The following is a 26,045-nucleotide window of genomic DNA, read 5'->3' as shown; positions in this document are numbered from 1 at the left end:
GCAAAGGAAACAAAGCTGTGTGTGTGTGGTATTTATGTTTAGGAATCACAAAAGTAAAACAGGAGTGTATCATTTAGAAACACGGACCTGCAAGAAGAAACTGGAGGAATGAACAGACTACTGGATTCTTCTATAAGCCATTTAAAACTCTATGTAGTCCTTTAAAAATTAAAATGGATTTTTACAAATATCCAGATTTCTCACTAAGCTTTCCAACCTTCTCACCTATGGGCATTTTTCTTTCCCAGTATTTACCTACCAACATGTGATGGTGACAGATGTTGGTAGCTAGGATCCCACGTGGGAAAGATGTGAAAGAACGGAAGAGTACTTTGAAATAGTTTTATTGGCTCATAAGACCTTTGCATATAAAAAAAATACCCAAAACACTATGCAGTATTAAATCACAATTACATTTTTTTACCAATTCAAACTACCCTGAATATACATCTTTTAAAGAAAAAAAATCCTACAGAACTGAATTCTGAAATGACATTATGACTTAAATACTATGACAAAATAGATAATTCCTTATAACATTAATTCATTGCACAAAGCTGCCAGATATTTTCGTAAGCATAACCATTGCACAGAGTGCAAATGAACACAATTTCAATGTTACACATTTAGTTGAAGTACGTGTGCCTCCACCTAAGGAACTCTGACATTTCTGGCACAAAATGTTGGTCTCATTTAACTTCCACCGGGCAACCGACTTCACAATTCAGTTACTCTTGCTCTCCTTAAAAAAACAGACATATCCATCTGCTGTCAAAGCCTACGAGAGTCAGCATCGCCTCTGCTTAAAGAAATCGACTCCTCTCAATTCCTCCGGCAGGTATTCCTGATCCACAGGCTCGCTGTACATGGGGTTGTACTTGTAGCCCTTGCCGTAGCCCAAATCCTTCATCAGCCTGGTGGGTGCGTTCCTCAGGTGCAGCGGGACGGGGGGCAGGGGCCCCTGGTGGTTTCGCAGGCATGCTTTGACGTTGTTGTAGGCGCTGTACACCTCAATGGACTTCGGGGCTCTGGCAAAATAGACTACACACTGGGCCAGAAGCACCTAGGACAAAAAGGAAACATTATGAAGGTGCCAGAAAGTTTCTGTCCTGTAGAATATTTTATGACATCTCTACTTAATTCTGAAAAGATTCCCAATGTGCTTTTGTTATCCCCCTTTTATGCCTATAGTCAAGATAACCACTTGTGATGGAGAGAAGAAATTCCTACAGGAGGCAAGAGGCTGAACCAGACCAATGATTTATTTTTTGTTGTTGTTGTTAAACAGAAGAACTTTTATTAAATGAATTTTTTCTTAAAACCCCAACATATAAAACATAAATATGAAGCTGCTCTGTTTGTGGGTGAATTTACAGAAACTTCCTGTTCAGCACTTTGAATACTTCTGCCCCCAGGAAAGGCTGAGCACTTCCTCTGAAACCACAACTACTGAAAAGTTTCAAAACCTGACCTTGTTGATACCTAAGGTCTCCCCTCTCTCTAGAGTCTAAGCTTCTAAAATGGGAGTTAAAAAGCCAAGCAGCTTCTTCGGCGGGCCCGGACATTAAAGGTGATAGCAGGACATGTGTTCAAATCCACAAAGGGACATGGCACAAGAAAAAGGAACTGATTTGCAGGAACTGAGCTGATTACTTTACCTCACATTCGGGCATGCCTATAAAATGACAGCCTTGGTAGGCAGCAACTGCTTGTGTTAATGCAGAAGGGTCTGCGAGACCTGTCACACACACGGAAAGACAAAGGAAAGTTTAAGTCATAACGCACACTCCCAGCCAGACCTGTCTACGAGCTGCTGCGACCAGAGATCACCACTGCGTGTAGACGTTACTGACCACAAAAATCCCATTTAGCAAAACGGACTCTTCTCTGATCTCACTAGCTTATTTGAGAAATATTTACTGAGTGGTGTCAAGAATTGTTTCCTCAGGATAAAAACTACACCTAGCAGGAAAAATACGAGAGTATGAATGACAAACGTGAGGAGCCAAGGCCATGCGGACAGGCACAAGGACACATTAAAGGCAGAACATCTACTATACCAAAAAATGTCTTTCTAAAGTTTTTCTTTATATAGTGTCCAGAATCTTCCATTTCTATTTCAGAAGCTCTCCAAAGCTGTCCAATGAAAACCTGAACATGTGATTGCAAAGCATTTAAAATATTTCTTTTATTTCAATGCCCATGTTAGGAAAAGCAGTCCTGAAGAAGAAACAGATAATGATGACTTCAGGAATACAACCCCTCAAAAGCACATACACAATGCCGAGAAATAAAGCAGTGAGTTCATGCTTGTCTTTTTCTCTTCTCCTTCCCTGTCCACATGGTACCAAGAAATTCCTAGGCCCCAAAGTGGTCGCATTCCTGCCCCCCCCACCCCAAGCACGCAACCCCACCGTCTGTGGACACCAGGGTCTGGTCCTTCCCAGAACACTCACCTATGTCCTCGCTGGCAAACCTCACCAGCCTCCTGGCCACATACAGCGGGTCCTCTCCTCCTTCAAGCATGCGCGCGAGCCAGTAGAGGGAGGCACTCTGGTCTGAGCCCCGCATTGACTTATGAAGCGCAGAGATGCAGTTGTAATGCTCTTCTCCTAGATACCACAAAAAGGACATGCTCAATTACGGGCAGAAGAGGGAATCCACAGAGCTCACAGGCGGGTCATCTAAGCCATAGGTTTGTTTCAACTGGTTGATTTTAAGGAAGCCTGAATAAGGGACCTAGAAAAGCCTGGGAGAGTGAGGTTTGACCGCTGTCCTCAAGCTGCTCAGTGGGCGGGCGCGATGCCAGGGGTGCGGGATGCTGGAGAGACCGGAGCAGCTCTGTGTGGGGCCTGTGGGCCTATCTAGTAACCCAGTCAGCCTCAGAGCAGGAGGCTGCTGGAGCACCTGTGCGGCCCATGCTGAACCCGAGCAAAGACACGGGGGTGGGGGGACAAGGAGAGCCTCATGTGGAGAGCTGGTTCTCCTGGACCTCAGTGGGTTGCCACAGCCAAGAGGGGGAGGGGACTGATCTGATGTTCCGTTTCCATGTGCCCCTACTGTCATTTTGAGGAAAACTGTCCCTGGGCCTGGCTGGAGCCATGAGGATGGAGAGTCAGTGACAAGTACAGCTATTATGGACGGCCCATTTGTTCCTCAGTGTCCTTTCCAGCTGCCTTTCTGGTATCTGAAGGCTGCGGTCACTTAAATCTGGTGTGGGGATGTCCATGTGGCAGGATCCCAGAGGGCTGACACAGGAACTAACAGCTCTCACCTTGAAAGCTCTGTAGCCCCTCCCTCACCACTTGGGTCTCCCCTCAACTTTTCACCCAGGATTCACATGCAAACAAGAAATGTGCTTAAAAAAAAACATATTTAAGAAGAGAAATTTCATGATTTTCTGACCACAAACTCTTTCCTAAGTTTGAGGAGAGAATAGTCTCCTCATGAATGAAAGCAAGGGAGTTATTCTTATTCGCATTAGTCCTTCCTGGAAAGCACCAAGGTGGACAGAGAGACCATGACCTCCTTTGCACAGCATTTGGGCCCCAGGAACGAGTCCCAGCAGCTGACCATGCTGGTAAGACCATCCTTGGCCTTCATCTGAAGACAGCATGGGACAAGATGCTGGCCTGCCAGGGAGGAAAGACCCAGGAGGCTGAATGCAGGGGCCTGAGCACCTCCTGTTCAGGAAGAGGGCGGATCAGTGGTTTTCAGTCCAGCCAGCAGATTCCTGTAGACAAATGGACTTGTCATCTATCTCCAGGCTTCCTAGCTAAGTCACAATGTCATGGAGACAGGCTGGGAAAGGGTTCTAGGTGAAATCTACAAGGTCCTGGCCCCATTCACAGGCCTGGCCACCTCGCAGATATATGGGAGATGAAAGAAACCACTTCTGCTCCACTTTCTGTGAAATGTAAATAAGGAGGTGGCAACAAATCTCCCCTACACAAACATTACTCACTGTCTCATACCTTTCCTGCAGGTCGACACTGAGAGGCAAATAACAGTGAAGAGCATGGGCTCTAAAGCCAGGTAGCCTGGGTGTGAGCGCCAAACTTCTTAGCCACATGACCAAGAACACGGTACTGATCCTCTCTATGCCTCGGGCAGCTCATTTGTAAAATGGGGATTAAAGCCTAGCTGGCTTTTAGGATTCTGAGTCTCAAATAATGTATGCCTGGTATGGAGTAAGCACTACAGAAACATTTAAGTGTTAGATATTACTCTATGCTAGCTTCCATTTTTGCTTTTATCATATAACGTTTTTTAAACCTAAAATTTCACATTATTTACATAAAACCCTGACCTCAATGCAAGGCAGAGAACCTGCTCTCATTTAGGAATTTCTTCACTCTGATACAGAAATATGTGAGCTAGTTACTGGATCCTACAAGTGGGTAACTATATACTAGATGACATTAAAAGAAATAATTAAAATCTCGAGACTGGGGATTTTTGTCTCACCAGAGTTATAAAAAGACCCAGGAGTATAAGCTAGCAGGTTTCCAGGGCAATGCTTCTATCATCCCTATTTATGGAACACAGCTTGGAAGAGAACAATTCTCTAGGATCTGAACTGTATTTACGAGTGTCCACAGATCCATGGTTGTACTGCTACACTACAGTGGGGTAGTGGGGGGGGGGGGCATAGTCACATTAAGTGTCAGACTTGTAGAAACTGTGGGTTCTCAAGGCCTGACCCCAGGCAGCCTCCACTGTCCCCAGCTCTTCCTGGGGCAGTGCAGAGCTATAGAGAAAGTGATCCCCATTGTGCATGGTTCCCCTGGATGGAATGTGAGCCTCGAGAAGCAGAAACCCTAGGACTAGACATGTCCAACATCCACTGTGTGCGTATGCATGTCTGTGAGTATACTCACGTGAGTGTGTGTTACTGTGTGTGAGTGAATATGCTCTGGTGGGAAACTGGTGACTTCAGGCCAGGGCTGGCGTGGAGGCAGCACCAAGAGTGGGGCAGGACACAGTCCTAGGAACCAGTCTTATACCTGGGGCTGGGAATGAGTTTTACCATTTGCTTTGTGAACTAAGGCAAGCTTTTTATCTGTGAAATGGAGATAATATTAATAACTACCTCCTAAGGTTATTTTGAGAATTAAAAAAAAAAAGGACAATATATATAAAATACTCAAATATTCAGTATTAACTAATGTTATGTTAAATGGTAGCCTTTTGATTTTTAAATGACAGTCTGATAAAATGTGAAAGAACAGTTCCAGTCCATCTAGTCAAAATGAAGAGTCTCCTTTAGGACACGTACAAAGGAAAGAGACAACTGTTGCTGGAACCCCCAGAAACAGTGGAGAGTCCAGCATGTGGGAATATTTTTACCTTTTAAAATTTAAAATTTTGTTCATATCCTCCATTCTTGTATTTGGCCAAAAGTAAAGCAAAGCTCTATGTCCAGAACGCTTTACTTTTCAGACTTTTCAGCATTCCTATGACATTCAGGAGTACAGATAGCTGGCCACTTGGGATCTTTGGGCTGTGCTAGGAGAGGTCCTGCCGAGCAGCACATTCACATCAGAAAGGAGCCAGGACTGTTTGTTAAATGCCTCTGAGGAGTCCTTGCGAATGTGTCCGTAGTACTTACTAGTACCCTCCACCCACCCAGCTCCCAATCAGCTGAGGCACACTAAGGCTGACGAGCTTCTGCCACTTCCCCAAAGTCACACAGTGTTCTGTTCAACTCATCAGGAGGCAGTGCCTGGAACCCAAAGTCACTCTTAAGCTCCCCCACTCCCCTTCTCTAACCAGTTAAGAAGGATTCTCCATCATCAAAAAGCATTTTGGAATACTGTGGACAAAGTACTGCCTCTGGATACCTGGACTCTTCGATGATCAGCTTCCTGTTCTGGCACAGCTTTGAAAGATGTGGAAATTATTCCCATTACTGCAGTATGACTCTATCCAGAATCACACAAACACTCAAGCCCCAGAGTCCAGCCTAATCTACCATAGGCTAATCTTCATCACCATTCCCTCTTATAAAAATTTACAACTGTGCTATGCTTATGACATTTAATATTGCCAGGTCATGGATCCAATAAGAGTCTGTTTCAAATCTGTTATCTGTAAATGCAGTTCTACAAAAACAGGTAAGTGTACACAGCAAAATTAATTTTTTTTTTTTTTTAAAGATTTTATTTATTTATTTGAGAGAGAGAGAATGAGAGAAAGCACATGAGAGGGGGGAGGGTCAGAGGGAGAAGCAGACTCCCTGCCGAGCAGGGAGCCCGATGCGGGACTCGATCCCGGGACTCCAGGATCATGACCTGAGCCGAAGGCAGTCGCCTAACCAACTGAGCCACCCAGGCGCCCGCAAAATTAATTTTTTAAAAAAGCTATTACAACCCAAAACATCACATCAAGATCCACATAAACTTCATTTTTAGTTGGGACTGTAGAAATTATGGCCTTTAATTCTCATTAAACTAACAGAAATAAGTCACTTATTGTAAAAGTCTTCTTGTTATTACTGCCATTGTAAGTGATCACGAAGATTACTGTCAACTGTGAATGTAGGAGCTTTCAAAAATGTTTATATCTTAAAAGGCACTACCAGAGAGTAATGGAAAAAATACCTACCTACCTTACAAGGTAAGTGTGAAGCCTGCAGTTTTAAACATGAAAACTCCTTTCAATTCTTATCAGGATAGCTTCTGCTCTGTGCCTCTCACAAGAAAGATCGGTCAGGAAGCTAGGTCTTTGAAATCAGGCTCTGAGTTGGAGGTTTAATTCAATTACCAATATGGAGATCCAACTGAGAATCAAGTTCATGTTTTGAACTCAGCTGAAAGTCAGAAGCCTGGGATGCGAATGTGTGGACACAACTTATTTTATTAAAGTTCACCTCTTTTCACTTTCCGTTACTTACCTGCTCGGTCATATAAAATATGAGATTGCTGGAGGCCTTCCTTGACATCATTTTCAGTGATCAGAACTCTACTGGGAGAATAGGTTTGCCCACTTTTCTTACAGAACATCTTCCTCGAGCTTAACCTGGCCAGCACTGCCAGCTGTAGTCCATTCAATCCAGCTCGGGCATCCCCATCGCTAAGATAAGCCAGAGTGTCTACTGCTTTATCCTCTATGAACACAGACGGCCTGCAACACAAACAGGGTTAGTTACCATCACTTTCATGTTCGACACTTCTTATGCTGTAGCACTTCTTACAGAACAGCTCTGTCTTAGCAAGGTCATTAAAAAGCTACCTTAGGTTCAAGGCTCTTGCTCCCTAACTCATGTTGTCAACATGGTTAAGCATTATCAAGACTGGGAACTGACCTGACCTCGAGTCATGAGATTATTTTACTGTATAAGCACACACACATTAAGCATGCATGAAGGAGACATGGAAAGATATATGGCTTCTCTGGTTCTATCCTACAAGAGTGAAAACTACAGGAACACTAGGGCTTCATTATAGTATCCAGAAAACATACTTCAAACACAGTGTACATCCTGACGAGACAGGTATGCTCAGATCACTTCCCAAACAGGGAAGGGCCAGGACCGCATCATGCAGTTCAAGGCCCTCATTTTACAAACAACCCGAGTCCCCACTTACTCTGGACACAGCAGGGCCTAGAAGCAAACCTCTGGGATTTTGGCCCGAGGCGTGCTTCCAAGAGGGTATTAATCACATAAAGCCTGCACAGAGTAGTGGAGAGGTCACTAGCCTGGGTATCCATCAGACTCTGACGGAACTTGGCTGTAAGACCTGAGGTAAGTCACCTACCCTCACATTTCCAGATGTGGACCTTCATGAAGGTCTAATTAGGATTGGTTCTCAAGTCTAATTCGGCAAACTTTTCTATTTCTAGTCTAGTCAAACAAAATATCTCACATATTTAGTTACTTAGAGGGGTCTTACTAATTCTTGTCTAGCTGCTAGCTGCACATGTGCAAAGCAAAATATAATTTTTCAAAGTTAAAGCTCACCCATGTCATTGCCAACCTTCAGCTGAAAATGTCTCTAGTGATTAATAAGCCAAATGGGACTGTCCAAATCAGCTACCTAGAAAACAAAGCACAGGCACCAACTGGGTTGGGCCAAGGCAGGGTGGTGGGGGTCCAGTCCAGGAGGGGACCCAGCCTATGAAGGTCTATGCATAATACACCTACCTGCTACTTTGCTTTAGTAAATAGCTTGAATTACACTAATTTGCATTCAATTCACTAATAGATTTGTTTCTTTTTTTTTTAAAGATTTTACTTATTTGAGATAGAGGAAGAGTGAGTACAAGAAGGTGAGGGGGGCATGGCAGAGGGAGACGGAGAAACAGACTTCTGGCTGAACACTGAACCTGACTCGGGGCTTGATCCCAGGATCCTGAGATCATGACCTGAGCCGAGGGCAGAGGCTTAATCGACTAAGTCACCCAGGTGCCCCTTGTTTCTAACATCTTAAAGACTACCTCATCCTACCCCTTATTTACCAAAGCCAAGACTTCCAGTTTCTCATCTGTCACTACACATAAGGCACCTGTTTTGTCTTAGCTTGATAATGAATGACTCTCTCATCACACTCCTCCTCACAGCTGCCTGGGCCCCAGGAACCATGGTTACAGTTCAGAAGCCCATCTTCCTCCCCTCCTGGCCAGATAGATAGTCAAAACATACACCAAGCCCATATCACTGGCACTTTTTAAAGCCAAGGAAGCATTTCTCCAATAGATATTGTTTAGCAGATTCTAGATGATTTGGAAGAAAATGACAGACAATACATACTCAAGAAAACGTGTTAGGAGGGACTAACGTCAGAGCGGGTGTGGTAGCAACCGATGTGCCTGAAAGGGAAGGGCACTCCTGAGGCTAGGTTACAGTACATTATCTCTGAGTGTGTGCATGTGTGTGCAAACACGTGTTATGTGGCGGTGGAAGTGGGTAGAGAAAACCAAAATTGCCTTAACATCTCATTTCAGCCCCAGAACTAATAAAAGCCAAGCCTTCCATCTCCTTGGAAAGCTTCCTAGCAACAAAGAGCCTACAGGATCATTTGCAGAAAAAAAAGGAGTAAAGCAGGAGCCCTAATCAATCCTAACTGACTGAGCCATCACAAGGAGTGAGGCCATTTGTTGATCACATTTGTCATCTCTCCATCCCCACTAAATGTTGAGGCCTCAAGGATAGGAATTATGTTTTTATTCCTTTTTTACATCCCTTGTGCCTGGGAGAGAACAGGCATTCAATATCTGCACAATAAATGGACTAATTTCAATTCTCCCCATAATCTCAGAATGAAATGTTTATTTTTTAAAAATTATAACATATGGGAAAACATAAAAACAAAACAAAACAAAAAATCCTTTTCTGCGCCACCTAAAGATTAACAATAGCTACTAGGTCATTTGTCGAATTTCCTTTATGATGTAACCATCAATCTTACAACCTAATTTTAAAACAAAATTTGGATCATACTATATATAGTTTGCATCCTTAACAAATAATACTCAGAACTCTGAATATTACTTTTATTTTAACAAAATGTACAAATCACCTATTGCTGTACTACCTTAATGTTAGTATTTTGGTATATATCCCCTTTCTATGGACTTGTCCACTGTATATATTTAGCAGCATGAAGTGCTTTTGGGACAGAAAAAAGACAGGTGTCCTTATACACTCTAGCATTGACTCTATGGCCTCATTTCCATTGGTCTTCATGCAAAGGCAGCGAGTAGGCCTTAATAATTACGAGAGAAGCCAACTAACAGACTGCGCCACAGATTTATAAACAGCACAATGTAAACAGGCCTCTCAATGGGTATTTTATGTGGTTGGAAAATAGGATCTTTCCTTCAATTTTTAAATTCTTAACCAAAGTCTGAATTATTCTATTGTTACCTTTTTAATCAGGTTTGGAGTCACAGGGAGCGGGAGAGCTGCCACAATAAAACCAGAGCTGAGAGCTTTCACCCAAGTTCCCACTGTTCCATTCTCCCTCCCCCTTGATATGATCCACATTCCAAATTTCACCCCCGCCCAAAATGAGGAGTATTTTTAAACACAAATGAATCTGTCAGCAACTCTGTTCAAAGTAATAAAAGGTGACTGCTGACGGCACTCACAGTGGTCACACAAGCAATTTACCAAATGGAATTTTGCTATTAAGAACACTGTACAGGATGTTCAAAAGGTTCTACCTATCCTCCAATATACCTTGAACCCCAGTTTACAAGACCTTGGTTCTGAAAAGTAATAAAATGTGTTAAGATACCTTGAGATCTTAGAAGAGGGAGCACATGAGTGCTCACGCCAAGGACAATGAAATAAGGAATATTATATTGATATTTGCAAAACTCCTCAGCAAACAGTAACTATTGCACACATTATCTTGCAAGAGCGCTCCTAGTCCAGAGGCATTATTTTAAAATTTAAGCATAAACTTAGAAAACAATGGTTAAAATAAGTGCATTGGAAAAGATCATATTCCCAGTTAACAGATGTAGAAATTAAAGATTTAGCCTTGTTTCTCTAACTGAAGAGAAATGCTTTCATCTTAGCAGGAATATGGGAAGCATACTGTAAAGACAACTTCTTCCTTTCCTTTTCATTTCCAAGGGCCTGAATCTTTCTGCACACTGTTTTTGTGGTGGATGATACTGGGATTTGGAGAATTCTTTTTAGATGGTGAGCTGTTTAAGCTGGAAGAGGAGTGAAAATAAATGAAAATGCACCTGTTATTTCATGGCAGAACAAAAGAGTATGTATGGCTCAGTTAAACTCTCTCTCCATAAATTACAAAACTATACTCTGTGAATCTCTTTCACTAAAGACAAGGAACATTCCATGGTCAGGGTAACAACTGCTCAACAGTGGTCCTCAACCAGGGATGTGCATCAGATTACAGAGAACTATCTTAAAATACAGATGTGTAAATCTAATCACAGATTTACTGATTCTAAAATCTCCAGGGACAGAATCTGGGCACCTGTAGAGCTACCCTTCAACAATGTGGGGGTTAGGGGCAATGACCCTCAACACAGTCTAAAATTCATGTAAAACTTCTGACTCCCCTAAAACATAACTATCAATAGCCTACTGTTGACAGAAATCTTACCAATAACAAAGACAGTCAATTAACACATATTTTGTATGTTATCTGCATTACATGCTACAATCTTAACAATAAAATAAGCTAAAGAAAAGGTTATCAAGAAAATCATAAGGAAGAGAACATCCATTTACAGTACTGTTCTGTAAGAAATATGTATATAAGTGGACCCATGTAGTTCCAACCCATGTTATTCAGGGGTCAACTATATTTTCAAAATGTATTCCTGGTAAATGTGATGCGTAGATGTGGTTAAAAGGCAATACTGCTAAATTATAGATGGGAATCTTTTGTTCCTAATCCTTTACAAATTAAAAGTATTGTTCTTACATGAAGAAACACAGAGAAAGATTCAAATGTTAATATTCACCAGTAGCATTTTAACTTGGTTCTAAATGAAAGCAAGTGACTCACTTAATTTGGTACCTAGATCCCTTCTAAACTGAGTACAGGCACATCTCCCTTACCCTGCTTCATTTTATTGCACTTCACAGACACTACATCTTTTTACAAATTGAAGGTTTGTGGCAAGTCTGCACTGAGGAAATCTATCGGTGCCATTTTTCCAATAGCATTTATTCATTTCGTGTCTCTAGGTCATATTTATTTATTTATTTATTTATTTAAAGATTTTATTTATTTGACAGAGAGAGACACAGCGAGAGAGGGAACATAAGCAGAGGGAGTGGGAAAGGGAGAAGCAGGCTTCCCGCTGAGCAGAGAGGCTGATGTGGGGCTCGGTCCCAGGACCCTGGGACCATGACCTGAGCCGAAGGCAGACGTTTAGCGACTGAGCCACCCAGGCGCCCCTCTAGGTCACATTTTTTAATCCTTGAAATATTTCAAACTTTTCATTATTATTTGTTATGATGAACTACGATCAGTGATCTTTGACGGTACTATTCTAATTGTTTTGGGGCACCACAAACCACACCCACATAAGACAGATAACTTTTATCAACTGACAAATATTTGTGTTCTGACTGCTTCATCAACCAACCGTTCCCATCTCTCTCCCCCTCCTCAGGTTCCTCTATTCCCTGAGACACAACGATATTGAAATCAGACCATTTAATAACCCTATAGTGGCCTCTCAACGTTCAAGTGAAAAGAAGAGTTGCATGTCTCTCAGTTTAAAAACTGGAAATGATTAAGCTTAGTGAGGAAGTAATGATGAAAACCAAGACAGGCCAAAAGCTAGGCGTCTTAAACCAAACAGCCAAGTTAAGAATGCAAAGGAAACTCTTCAATTCTGTGAAGGCTGAGAGAAGTGAGGAAGCTGCAGAAGGAAAGTCTGAAGCTAGCAGAGGTTGGTTCATGAGCTTTAAGGCAAGAAGCCTTCTCCATGACATCAAAGTATAAGGTGAAGCAGCAAGTGCTGATGTAGAAGCTGCAGCAAACCATCCAGAAGATCTAGCTAAGGTCACTAATGAAGGTGGCTGCACTAAATGGCATTATTTTCAATGTAGAGAAAACAGTCTTCTATTGGAAGAAGATACCATCTAGGACTTCCATAGCTAGAGAGAAGCCAAAGCCTGCCTTCAAAGCCGGGTGGTCTGACTCTCCTGGTAGGGGCCAATGCAGCTGGTGACCTGAAGTTGAAGCCAATCCTCCTTTATTATTCTGAAAATCCCAGGGTCCTTAAGAATTATCCTAAATCTACTCTGCTGTTGCTTCATACATGGAAGAACAAAGCCTAGATGACCACACATCTGTGGACAACATGGTTTACTGAATATTTTTTTTTTTTAAAGATTTTATTTATTTATTTGAGAGAGAGTGAGAGACAGAGAGCATGAGAGGGGGGAGGGTCAGAGGGAGAAGCAGACTCCCTACCGAGCAGGGAGCCAGATGCGGGACTCGATCCCGGGACTCCAGGATCATGACCTGAGCCGAAGGCAGTCGCTTAACCAACTGAGCCACCCAGGCGCCCGGTTTACTGAATATTTTAAGCCCACTGTGGAGACCTACTGCTCAGAAAAAAAGATTCCTTTCAAAATATTCCTGCTCATTGACAATGCACCTGGTCATCCTGAAGTTATGGTGGAGATGTATAGAGATAAATGTTGTTTTCATGCCTGCCAACACAACATCCATTCTGTGGCTGATGGATCAAGGAGTCATTTCAACTTTCAAGTCTTATTATTTAAGAAATACAACATCTTGTAAGGCTAGAGAGTCTGATGGACTGGGCAAAGTCAATTGAAAACCTTCTGGAAAGGATTCACCATTCCAGATGCCATTAAGAACATCTGTGATTCATGGAAAGAGGTCAAAATATCAACATGAACAGGACATTCATGTCAGGACCTTGAGAAGCTGATTCCAATCCTTATGGATGACTTTGAGGGGTTCAGGACTTCAATGGGGGAAGTAACTACAGATGTGGTGGAAATAACGAGAACTAGACTTAGAAGTGAAGTCTAAAGATGAGACTGAAATGCTGCAATCTTGTGATAAAACTTGAATGGATGAGGAGTTCCTTCTTACAGAGGAGCAAAGAAAGTGGTTTCCTGGGATGGCACCTACTCCCAGTGAAGATACCGTGAAGACTGTTGAAATGACAACAGAGGATTTAGAATATGACATAACTTAGTTGATCAAGCAGTGGCAGGGGGTGAGAGAATGGACTCCAATTTTGAAAGAAGTTCTACTGTAGGTAAAATGCTATCAGAAAGCATCACAAGCTACAGAGAAATTGTTTGTGAAAAGAACAGTCAACTGATGTGGCAAACTTCACTGTTGTTTATTTTAACAAATTTGCGACAGCCACTCAACCTTCAGCAGCCACCGCCCTGATCAGTCAGCAGCCACTAACATCAAGGCAAGACCCTCCACCAGAAAAAAGATTAAGACTTGCTGAAAGTTCAAATGATGGACAGCATTTTTTAGCAGTAAAGTTATTTTTAAATTAAGGTATGCACGTTGATTTTTTAGACATTATGCTATTGTATATTTAACACACTACAGTGTAGTATAAACATAACTTTTATATTCACTGGAAAACCAAAAACTCATTTGACTCACTTTATTGCAGTGGTTTAGAACCAAACCCAAATTACGTCTGAGGTATGCCTATGGTTAGAAATATGCCTCAGAAACCGGCCCTCCTGATGTCAAGCTGGATGATCTTGAACACATTCTTACACCCTTTTGTGCCTCAGTTTCCTCATCTAATAAAAGGAGGTAAAGATACCTATATCGAAGAGAATCATTCTAATTAGCCTATTCAGTAACATACTCTCTAAAATTGCAAATCTTCAAAGCAGAGCCCTCAACTCTGCTGCTTCCAGGATAACCAGACTAAATATAACACAAAACAAAACTACTTTCTCCAAAAAGAGAGAACATCAACTTCACAGATGATGCCGTTTGTGTTTAATTCCATGGCAGCACACATTCCCAATTACATTATACCTTACACCTGGTAGAGAATGGTGGGATGAATAGTGGCCTCAAAGATGTACCTAAATCCTAATCCCTGAATCTGTGAATTTAGCCATATTAAGGATTTCAAGATGAGATCATCCTGATTTAGTATGAGCCCTAATCCTAAACGTCCTCATAGGAGACAGTAAGAGAAGACAGAGGCACAGAGACAGCCATGTGAAGATGAAGGCAGACATTGGAGTGATCCTGCCACAAGCCAACGAATGCCACGAGCCACCAGAAGCTGGAAGGACTCTATCCTAGTCTTCAGAGGGAATGTGGCCTGCCGACAGCCAGATTTCAGACTTAAGAGCCTCCATAACTGTGAGAGAATAACTGTCTATTGTTGTAAGCCACCCAGTTTGTGATACAGGTTTTCCCCACTATCCGAAAGTAGAGGGTTCCTTTGAAATCTTTTGCAAGCCAAAATGGCATAAAGTGAAAAGGCCATTACCATTAATTTATAATGGAGATTTTTTTAGTGTTCCCAGACCCAAAAAGTGACCTCTGTTAGGCTTTTCTGAGATCTTAGGGCACATCTTGCTAACAGATACACAAAATAAATTAAGATAAAGCACACGCTCACAGACATGATCCAAAGCTATGGTGGCGCGATTCAAGATGTTGAGTGTGGTTCCCGGGGAAGGAGCTGGGTGGGCACTGCCTCTATAGAGGACTCACTGAAAAACAAGTGCTGAATGCTGTTTTTGCTTTTTGCCTTTTTTTTTTTTTTGGTAAGAGGGAAAATCCTCTTCTGATTTCCTCCATGGATGTGAAGTGGTATAATGTGAACTTTCAGAAAGTAGAGGATACCCATAATTTGTGATGGCAGGAACAGGAAACAGATGCAAGGTCAGTGAGATTGACTGGTGTTTCTTTCCGGTTGCCATTATTTTTGTCATCATTTTCGTAACATATTCTTATATACCTTTTTTTCTTTATAGCAAACCATTTTTAAGGAGAATTATTAAAGTCCACTCTAACTAAATCCACAACTCATTCCGATCAGTACTTTCTATTCTGGTGTTCCACTACCTTTCTTTCTCTCCATTCAGCGTTTAGAAAAGATTATTTTTGAAAGGCAGGCAATAATATTAATATTAATAATATTAATTAATAAAATCCAACCAAACCAGCCTGCAGCCGGTCTGTGCGGGCTCTCTTCTCCCGGTGATTATAGAGAAAAGCCCCAGTCTCAGAGTCAAGCCGCAGCACCCTCACTCCAGCAGGACAGAGCCATTTTAACTTCCAACCAACTGCTGGAACTGCCTCGTTGGACAGCAACAGGGCAATCCTGGCTCCTCGCTCTATTCTCCTCATACCCACAAACAAGTGCACTGTTATCTAGCCCACAAACAATGGATTCTTTAGGGGTGTTTTTGAATATGCGTGTGTCTTATTATCTGGAATCTATAACCCTTCAAAGCAAGTTTTCAGAGTGACTAAACACTAGTTCACTTTCTTATTGCCAGCAGCACAAGGTCACTGGATGACAGACCATGGATTTTTTTTTTTTTCCTGGTCTCCGAAATTAATCCAGTGCAGACACCATGCTTCACAGTTTGTACCATGTGACCAAGATGCTTATAGTAAAGTACACGAAAACTGCTGATTAACCAAACAGACCAAAAGAACTATGGTATGGATAATTCAACATAAATTACCAGCTTACCTCTAACTTTCTCTTCACAATCAAATCACAATTGAGTACAGAGTACTACTTTGCAGATGTCTCACTAAAGCTGTGAGGTGGTAAATAGGGGACTAGGGATGGGGAAGATGCTGTTCTTTGGCTCTTCTTCCTTCCTGTTGCCTGGAATGCAGATATGATGGCTAGAGCTCTAGTAGCCACATTGGGGCATGAGGTAGAAGCCATGTGCTGAAGGTGGTAGAGCAGAAAGATAAGGGTCTGGGTCCCTGATGATACCATGAGGCTGACTAGCAGCTGCATTTTTTTATACTTCTCTACCTTCAGACTCTTCCACATGAGAAGGAAAATTCTATCTTGTTAATGCCAGTTAATTTGATTTTTTTCCTGTTACATGCAGCCAAACCTAATCCTAAATGGTTCAATAACGTTGAGTACTTCCTCCTTGCTGAAGCTCTTCTCTGTGGAGCATCTTTCTAGTTTTCCTACCTTTCTAAACTTTGTCTCTTCTCCTACACAACAAATGCTGACAAGACCTCAACTTATACCCTTAGTTCCTGGCTCTCTTCACCTCTCCTATTCAAACACATGGGCTATATGTTCTCTGAAGTGCTGGCGGCTCCCAAATCTCTGGCTTAAACATCTCTATTACTCTCCTACTTCTTTACCTAACTGCCTAGAAAACCTCTCCATATGAATCATCCAGAGGCCCCACAAACTGAACAAGTCCCGAACTGAACTCCACACCTCCTCTGCTCCTCTTCCTTAAATCCCTCTTGTCAAAAGTGCAACTATTTGCCCAGTCACCAGGTATGAGAATCATCTTAGACAATCCTTTTTCCTCCCTCCTCACACCTAGGCTCACAACCCGACTTTGCAACTTCTCAGAGCAGCTCCTGCTTTTGTTCAAGTCACCTGCATTTGTCATTTGTCTTCAGCACCACTGCAATAGCTTCCCAACTGGTCTTCCTGCTCCCTGGTGAGGGGTAGGGAAGATGGAACTTGACTCCCTCCAACCCACCCTCTCCAATGCTATTCTCATCTTCCTAAAACGTAGAGCTGTTATGTCACTCTCTTGCTCAAAATCTATGGTTTCCCATAGCTCTCCACATCACTTACCTTATCTTAGAACACAGGTCTTTCATAAATCTGGCTCTGCCTCCCTCCCTGACTTCATTGACCATCACTTCCTCACGCCCACTCTTCCACTCAGCTATAATGAATGGAACATACTATTTATTACCACCTTGACTTTTAGGGGCCATATTCCCTTGCCAAAATGAGCTTTCCATTTCATCTAGTTAAATTCTGCTTATCCTTCAAAATTCAACTCAGCATCCCCTCATCTACCAGGTGAGAGATCCGATTTCACATATTCTAGATGCCTCTTCTCTGTCCTCTACCACTCCTTGGTCATAACTCAATCACAGCATGTTCCTGGAAGCCATTTACTTACCTATCTCCTTATCATATACTAAGCTCTGTAAAGGCACAGGAATGTGCTTTTCAGCACTCAGCCAATGCCTAGCATATGTGGGGCCTTCAATTAATGCTGAACAAATAAAATACAGAAGGAAAAATTTAAAAAGAACACTTTTATCTTACTCTAATGGGAATCCATCATGTACAAACACATACTAGATGAGAACTCACAAGTCCTCAAGAAAAACCAACAATTAAGGATCAGCTTGACTAGTGTCCAGACCAGTACCTGCTCAGCTCCTCTCATGCGCAGCCATAAGTAGTCTAGATTTCTCTGTAAACTAGGGCACCAAAATACAAGACTACAAATACACTCATGGTTTCCCAAAGAAGTAATTATTTGGGGTTTAGTCTTTCCTTCTAGCTAAATTAGTGTAACCAAATCTAATTTATGTCCACAAGAATGTGTATACATTTGAAGACAATCAATAGATGTGAAAGTACAATTTTACCTAAAATTGAAAGAAAACAATATCCATTTTTAATTCTCCATGGCAACTGGGGTGGTCAGATGCTTCTGTTAGGAAATCACTTATAATGTAAGAGTTCTTTTTGTGGCCTATGGCATCTCCCAACTTAACTTTCTTGTCAGAATTACTAACAAGTAGATCAATTAATTAAGCTTAATAATCTTCAATTTCATTCTGTTTGCTTAGGCAATAGTATTAAAGACAAAGGTTCTTGATACCTGGGCAATGGGGCAATCATCCCTTATGTTGGACTACCCAAAAATAAAATTAAACTATTTTTCCCATATTGAAAGTTAGAATTTATTCATTCACAAACCATTTACTAAGCATGTATACACTAGGCACTGTGCTGGGAATATGAACAAGGAGGACAAGTTCTTATCCTCTTAGCCCTCCCAGGAAGGGGAGGGGTGGGAATTAGAAAGGAAACAAGTGAATAAAAATAAGTTATAATTAGGATCATTTCCAAATGAGTGATAGTGGAAAAAGCAAACATCTATTGGACATGGCAGGTTTTCTCTGACTGAAATGCAATTTTAGCAGATTAAGAATCATTGGCTCACTTTTGTATCAGGCTCCCAGTCTCAGTAATAAGAGAAATCTTAATTCTTTTACTTGATCCTCTCAAATTTTACTGTGCATGCAAATGATTCGGGGATCCGGTTAAAATGCAGAAATCCTTTTCAAGATGAGCTCCATGATTCTTCCACTGTCCTTCTCATTTCACTTAATTATGGCATGGGAGAGACTGGGGAGAGAAAAAACCTGAGGGTACCTGAATAACAATTCCATGAAATCATGACATGACTGAAATCAATAAAACTACCCTAGATTAATAAAAATGCAGGATATACAGTTGCAGATATATTATGATAACCAGTACCCAGAAATAAAATACACAGGAATATGTTGGGATATTTATTCCTCTGCCTTTCCATTTTTATCAGTTGGTTGTATGAGTTTTGTAGTGAAAATACTGTTTACAGGACAGCTATACTAGATGTGAGGACTGGCTGTATGTAGACCCTTTTAACCCCGACAAGGGCCAAGCACACAAAGGGCCCCTAAGTATGGATACACTTAACGGATACCAGCAAGTTCCATATTTCTTTTAAGCCACAATTTTGATGGCTCTGCCATCACAACTCTACCCTAAACTGATGTGACTTTGTTGCACCTGGGGGTCCTTGGCCATGTTTCAAGGCTTTGTGAGGCACAGCATAATTCCTCCTAGATGAGAAGGGGCAAATGGAAGAGGCCAGACACACAAGGAGAGACTCTTGAAACTTAAACCCTGAACCTAAAACTATGTCTTGTTCTTTAATCCTCATAGAAGAGTGGCTCCAGAACTTGGCCTCAGGGCAGGCACCAGCAGCTGTGGGGTCCACAGCATGAAGAGGCAGGCATTAGTCTCTCATCACACCAGATTATGTTCCACTGTGTTATTTCAGTTGACACATGAATAAACGACATCTGAAGAATATATCTGGATATAAAGTTAACTTCTAACCCAAGTAATCTAATTGATTATACACTATATATATACTCTGTGTATTAATGAACTCACACAGTACTCATGACACAGAAATAGGTTGCCAAAAGGAAAGAGAGAGCTTTTAATGTGTCATTTTCAGGTAAAATTTCTTTACTTTTATCGAATTGAGCTTGACTTTTAAAATGTGCGAAAATAATTCTAAAAAGATTTAAAAATTGTTATGATAACATTTATATTAATTTGTAGTTAGTACTTTTAAAAGAGGAATAAACTGCAGGAAAAAAGAAATTGGAATCTGAATATAAATCTCAAAAGATTTGAGGGTTAAGCCTATTCCATGAAAGAAAATAATCAGTAAGGCTTCCCATAGTCTTCCAAGCCTTATAAAAAAAAGTGTGTTAGGAAAAAAAACAAAATCCTTAAGCACAAAAGCAAACACCCAAGGACTGAAATAATAGGCAAAACAATGTTAAAGCTTGAAAAATTAGATGTACCCCTTAGAGGGCTATAAAATCCATCTTAAAAAAAGGAAATGTTTGCAGAGATACATTTGGTACAATTGAGCACTTTCCTCCGTTCTTGTTTTCATTACTAGATCAACATTACTTCTCTGTCCCCGCCCTCTCCTTACTGCCGTCCAGCCCTTTCTGGCCCTCTGCCAGGGGATTCTCTGAGAGGTGTGTGCCCCCAGGATACTGCCCACAGTCAACTTACTCTGAACTGCTGTTACTGCTGTGGCTCAGAGGGTCAGTGGGACGGCTGGAGTCTAGGACGTGGATTCCCAGTGAGTTGATTGCCCGCATTAAGATAGTCACCATTGCCTCTACAGGAAGCTTCTCAAGAACAATAACCCGACAGCGGCTTAGGAGAGCAGCATTGACCTGGAAGGAAGGGTTTTCCGTGGTTGCCCCAATCAGAGTGATCGTCCCACATTCCACGTGAGGAAGGAAAGTGTCCTAATCATGGGAAGAAAACAGAAGAAATTGATTCCAGTCAACAACCTGCAGAATCCTATGTAAGTTGCCCATTCCTTCCTTTTCCTAGTTTTCAGTTCAGGAACAACAGCTTTATATTCATTGGAGATGGTTGCACTGTTGGGAGTGGAAGCACTCATGCTTTTTAAGCCAAAAACACACCTTTTGGACTGTGAATGTCTAAGCCTGGCCACCTGCTGGCACACTAACAGCTCAAAGTAGAATTCTAACGTAATTTCAACATAAATGATTTTTTTACTTAGAAAATTATCTTCTATCCCAACTGGGCTTCTATCCCAACTGGCAGATAGCTTACATACAGTAGCTATTTAAGTTTAAGAAAACACAAAAACATTAGTAATTCTAAAATTTTCCTCGAGTACTCAATCATAAGTTATTCTTCCTAACAAACTTGGTAAATATGCCTTGGTGAATATGTAACCACTGGATGTTGTCTTACAGGGAAGAAATGCTAAGATGAGTCAATGGTCTAATGAAACTGAAAGTGATAACATCCCGTCAGAACTCTGAAGAGTCTATTTAAAAAGAGATTCAGATAAAAAAATAAATAAATAAATAAAGAGAGATTCAGATCAGTAACAAAAGCTTAGTAAGGTTTTGTAAAATATTTCTATCTCTGATTAAAAAGCATTAACACCTATATCAAAGAAAAAAGTGTACTTGAAGAAAAAAGTTAATGTTTACTTAGAAAGGATACAAAAGTGACTTGGCTTTGTTTATATAAATAAACTGTCCTTTTACTTTTATTTCAGAAAGCCGTTTAAATAAGTAGTGGGGATTAGCTCTTGTAACATTCACCCTGCTGAGAGCCTGAGGTCACAGAAAACACTCTTTAATTTTGAAAATAAAAAAGTAACACTGTATAGAGGAGAAGTTTAAAAATATTAAAATAAGGATCTTAAAATCAAGTTAAATTGCTTATAGCTCAGGACCATACTAATAATTTCATTTATCAGACAGAGAAAACCATTTTCTTGTCACCAAAAAACACTAAGAAAAAGTGGGGAAATAGGCTCAAAGGAGATGGGCTAACAATCTATACCTCTCTATACACAAAAAATTAATGATAACGACAGTCCTTACATTTGCATAGTGTTTTATGCTTTTCAAAGTAATCTCACATACTTTATATTCACTGTAATGTTCACAATGACCAAAAGGTAGAAGGAAGTTAATATACCTGCTGAGATTTATTGAACCGATGAATCTCATCAATAAAAAGGATGGTTTTCCTTTTGAAAAAACTCTTTTCATTCTGAGCTTGTTTTATGACATCTCGCACATCATTTGTCTTGGCATTTGTTGCAGACAATGTCACAAATCTTATGCTATGTTTCTTGCTGTTGTTGGCTATGACGTGAGCCAGAGTAGTCTAGAAAATATGACACAAAGAGTTTGGAAAGCTGATCAGACACAGAGAGAAAAGCACCCATGGGCACCAACACAAGCAGCATCAGCACTATTTACCAAGCAACTTGAACTCTAAAGAATGCTCAGCAGCACAGATACAATCCGAAATACCACAGCACATTTTTTAAAAATTAAAAAAAAAATGTTAAAAATAAAACAGGAAAGTAGCTAAACGTTAGTCTAATCCTGACCTTTTCTCCTTTATACCTAACCCTGTTTGATTCCTTTTTTGGGGACTCTAAGATCTTTGGAATCCCCATAAAGAGTAGCTGTCTTGATTTAGCAGAGCCTGAGTGACAGCTGTGACCTCTTCCAGCCAAGAAAGCATTACTGTTGAAGGACTAGTTGTAGAAATGGAGTGCAGAACCACAGAATCAATCAATTCTACAACTGGAGGCTCATCAGTGCAGCTTAGAAAAGGAGTGAGCCTTTGAACTGAAAGGCCAATGACAACTACCTAGCATTTAAGATGACTGCATGCTGCCCCCTCTGAATGTCTACTTTGGAAGTAGATTAAACAATAGCACTTTGATCATGTTAGCAGTTACGAGAAGACAATGCCGATATCCAAGGAAACCACTGCTCAGTGCCTGGCATTTACCAGGTGCTCCATAAATGTGCATATGCTGTTATTAATATCATTATTGTTAGCAAAAGAGTATAATAGTAAGAATGAGAATTTAAAAAAAGTGTGTTTAATGAGAGGGACAAATTTGGTCCTGAATGAATGGAAAGGTGCATTTTATTTTCTAAAATTTCTATAGTACCATTAAGATACTGTGGCTGCTTCTTCATCAAATCTCGGCCTATGGGCTCCCACACCACATATGCCTAGGCTTGTGACCACCAACCACTATGCTGAGCAGCCCATCACATCTTTTGTGTGGCGTCTTCTATTATTCACCCTACTCATTTTCCTCTGGAGTTTTTTCTTGCCACCTAGTCTGCCAACAGCTGATTAGCCATTCTCATGACCTTATGTAAAGATTTTGTGAACAATTACTAATAATGCTCTCGCTCAATCTCCTAAATGGGGTAGCAACTAAATCTACTACCAGGTAAATTATTTGGGATAGATATGATTTATTCCTGGCCAAAGGGAAAGTATGAGCGCGAACAAGAAGGCACAAAATGCGCAAGATGCATTCTGGGAACTGGAGCAAAGGAAGGTGTGACTAAGTTGGAGATGAAGTTGGAAAGAAAACTGGGAAAAATCATCAAAGCCCTTGTATACTAACTAAGGAATGTGAATCACAAAGCTAAGAGGGCCCCTTTACGTTCTGATACTGAATTTTGCCTTTTACTCACGGGTGCTCATCTTCCTCTCTCTTCCTGTGGATAGAAAAAAATCATGTATTTAAACACCTCTTAGCCTTCTCTGTTTTGCTTAACTCTGTCACTGTTTCTCAAGTGTTCTCCAATGATATGTTTTCTAAACCCCAATATCTGAACCACCTTCCTCTGGACATGTGCTAATTCCTAACAAGGTACATACAACTGGACACCAAAATGCATAGATGTTTCTTCCCTAAAGTAGAAAGCATAGTGAGGATAGTTACAGAAGTGCTAGATGAAAACGACTTGGAAAGGGAAAAGAGTTTTCATATTAGTCTTGTTAAATAAATATATTCTCAAGGATAAATAAACATCAGTCTGTTAAATAAACCAACAGCTAGAGGGAGGGAAGAGAAACACAAATGAAACAAAAAAAAATCTTGATCTTTCGCCCCGAAGCTAAACCTACGTACCTACAAATTGAATATACAAACGTTCCTCTGCAATTTGTAGCATGTCATTTCCTTGAGAATTGGGTCATTAATGGGAGGGTGGGGGTACACGTTGGAACACAAAGATCAAATCTAAGAGTGCAAATATTTTTGTAAACCTTTGAATTCAGACATCTTCATTTTGAAAATGACCGGAAAACGTGTCTTACAAATCTGACGGGGTGTGTCTTTTTCACACCCATCACTAACTCCACCTGTGGACTAGGTGCTGCCCCGGCTCAGATGGTATCTGAGGCCCTGCCCTCAGGTCTCAACATCCACGGTGGACGCGCGGATTCTTCGGGGACGGCTTCCGCCACGGCTCTCTGACCGTTAGATCCACGCCCGACCCGTACAGATCAATACTCAGAACCCTCCTGCCAAGGCGGCACTCACCTTGCCGCAGCCCGGCGGGCCCCACAGGATGAGGGAGGGGATTTCGTTCGTCTCCAGGAGGGACCGGAGCAGCGTCTCCTGCCCCACGGCTCTGCTCTGCCCGATGTAGTCCTGCAGCGTGTCTGGGCGCATCTTGTCAGCCAGCGGCTTGCCCTCCAGCATCTGCCGAATCTCCTCCGCCGCCAGCGCCCGGGCGTGCGGGCGGCCCCCACCGCTGGCCCCGAAGGCGGCGGCGTCGGCAGCGTCCGCATCCCAGTGGCCCGGGTCTTCCTCGCCGTCCGCGTCGGCGTCCCCGTCGCCATCGCCCACCGCCTCTTCCTCCTCCTGCGCCTCCGCCTCGTCCCAGCTCCGCGGAGACGCGCTGCCCGCCGCCGCGGCCGCGGCCGCCGGCCTCTTTCCCGAGCCCTTCCTCCCGGGACTGCTGGAGCGGGCCACGGGGAAGTCGGGGATGAGGCGGGCGCCGCTGGGCGTGGGCGGCGCGTCGTAGCTCTCCCGGCTCTCGGTCTCGCCGCCGTCGTCGCCCTCCTCGCCCTCGCCCTCGCTGCTCTCGGCCGCCGTCGGGGTAGCCGGCTGCTTCAGCGCCGAGCTCTCGGAGAGCCGCCGCCTCTTGGCGTTGGGAGGCGAGAGCCCCTTGGCCCGCTCCCCGGCGCGGTGCGGCCCGGCCGTGGGCTCCGCGTGCCCCGCGGGGTTGAGCAGCAGACAGCGGTCCAGGTGCGAGTTGATGTGCGCGGCGGGCATCATCTGCTGGCACACGGGGCACTGCACCTGGTGCAGCTGCGACAGGAAGGGGTCGTCTTCCGGCCCGCTCACCTCCATGGTGGCCGCCGCCCTCGCCGGCGCCCGGCGCGGCCGCAGCAGCCCCTGCGCACGCCGAGGGCTCGAGATGCCCGTCGCTAGGCCCCGCGCCGCGCGACCCTCGCTCGGGGAGGTAGCACGACGCGCGCGGGCCGGGGGAGGGCGCCGCTCATGCCTCACGTCCGGAGCTTCCCGCGTCGGCCCGCCCTCGGCTGGCCGCCGGCGGCGCTTCGCGCGGCGCGTCGGGAAGAGTAGTCCGCAGCCGTTTAGCTCAGCCGCCGCTGGAAACGTCTCGCGCGTCGCGTCGGGAAGTGTAGTCCGCGGCGGTTCAACCGAGCCACCGCTGGCCTCGCATCCCTCAGCCTTTCGGGAAATGTAGTACGCACTACCCTGCCCTGGCCGCTGCCCGTCCACTTCCGGCCGGCCCCGAGAGCCACCTTTGTGAGGGGCCGTGAGACTGACGGGTTGCGCGTGCGCAAGAGCGCGCGGTGGCGAAAACGGCGCTCCTCCGCGCCCTTCGGGGCGTGTGACACCGGGGCGGAGTCCGTGACAACGCGCCGAGATTGCACCTGGGAAAGCGGCTTTTCACACCCAGGGAACTGAGTGGGCGTGTGGGGAGGGGTGGGGAGGCCCACGACAGGTTGTTTCTAATTAAAGGGAAATGGGGAAAACCCCCAAATCCTGCAGAAGAAAACTGGACAAAGGACCTGAACAAAACAAAACAATGCAAGCAACTACACGTCTGAAAAAAATGTTTACGTCAGAGAAATGCAAATAAAGAGAACATACCCCCACCTCACCCCCTTTTTGATTTTTGGCCTTTTCATCCAAGGGCTTTTTACTTGAAGCACAAACTTAGATGCTTGTCTCAGTCTGCTATTTAAGAGTTAAAAATTAAAAACAGACTTAATTCTAAAGGAGGGTTAGCCAAGTCAGGTATATTTACCCCCACAGCAATAAAATGTTAGGCAATCAGTTAAAATTAACGTTATAGGCAGTGACAAATAATGCCCGCCATAAGTGAAAAAAAAATGAAAATAAAAAGTGTATTACACATTTTCAAATGATAGGGTTACCATTT

At 42.8% G+C, this 26,045-nt stretch overlaps 1 protein-coding gene across 3 annotated transcripts; it reads right to left on the bottom strand.

Annotated features, from left to right (window-relative positions):
- Positions 1 to 330: 330 nt before the first annotated feature.
- Positions 331 to 25,262, bottom strand: WRNIP1 (WRN helicase interacting protein 1). 3 transcript variants are annotated; one of them, XM_021696913.1, is made up of 7 exons: positions 24,170 to 25,262; positions 21,778 to 21,969; positions 20,317 to 20,558; positions 6,896 to 7,125; positions 2,457 to 2,612; positions 1,659 to 1,738; positions 331 to 1,063 (listed from the first exon to the last, which is right to left on the bottom strand). In XM_021696913.1, the coding sequence occupies exons 1-7, from the start codon at positions 24,983 to 24,985 to the stop codon at positions 788 to 790; spliced, it is 1,992 nt and encodes a 663-aa protein (XP_021552588.1). In that variant the 5' UTR covers positions 24,986 to 25,262; the 3' UTR covers positions 331 to 787. The 3 variants fall into 3 exon arrangements, with proteins under 3 accessions (XP_021552588.1, XP_044773532.1, XP_044773534.1); XM_044917597.1 differs by having other exon boundaries at positions 20,317 to 20,483; XM_044917599.1 differs by lacking the exon at positions 1,659 to 1,738 and having other exon boundaries at positions 369 to 1,063.
- Positions 25,263 to 26,045: the final 783 nt, after the last annotated feature.

The sequence above is a fragment of the Neomonachus schauinslandi genome, chromosome 8 (assembly GCF_002201575.2).
Source record: "Neomonachus schauinslandi chromosome 8, ASM220157v2, whole genome shotgun sequence".
In the NCBI taxonomy this organism is placed as follows: domain Eukaryota; kingdom Metazoa; phylum Chordata; class Mammalia; order Carnivora; family Phocidae; genus Neomonachus; species Neomonachus schauinslandi.
This window is presented reverse-complemented; position numbering and strand designations above follow the sequence as displayed.

What these genes read in the sequence shown, in the direction of transcription:
- WRNIP1 (XM_021696913.1), bottom strand. Translation starts at nt 24,985, where the DNA reads ATGGAGGTGAGCGGGCCGGAAGACGACCCCTTCCTGTCGCAGCTGCAC. An exon ending in GGTTCAATAAATCTCAGCAG is followed by an intron (nt 20,559 to 21,777) that starts GTATATTAACTT and finishes TCCCATGATTAG; the next exon opens with GACACTTTCCTTCCTCACGT. An exon ending in TAGGCATGCCCGAATGTGAG is followed by an intron (nt 1,064 to 1,658) that starts GTAAAGTAATCA and finishes TTTTTGTCCTAG; the next exon opens with GTGCTTCTGGCCCAGTGTGT.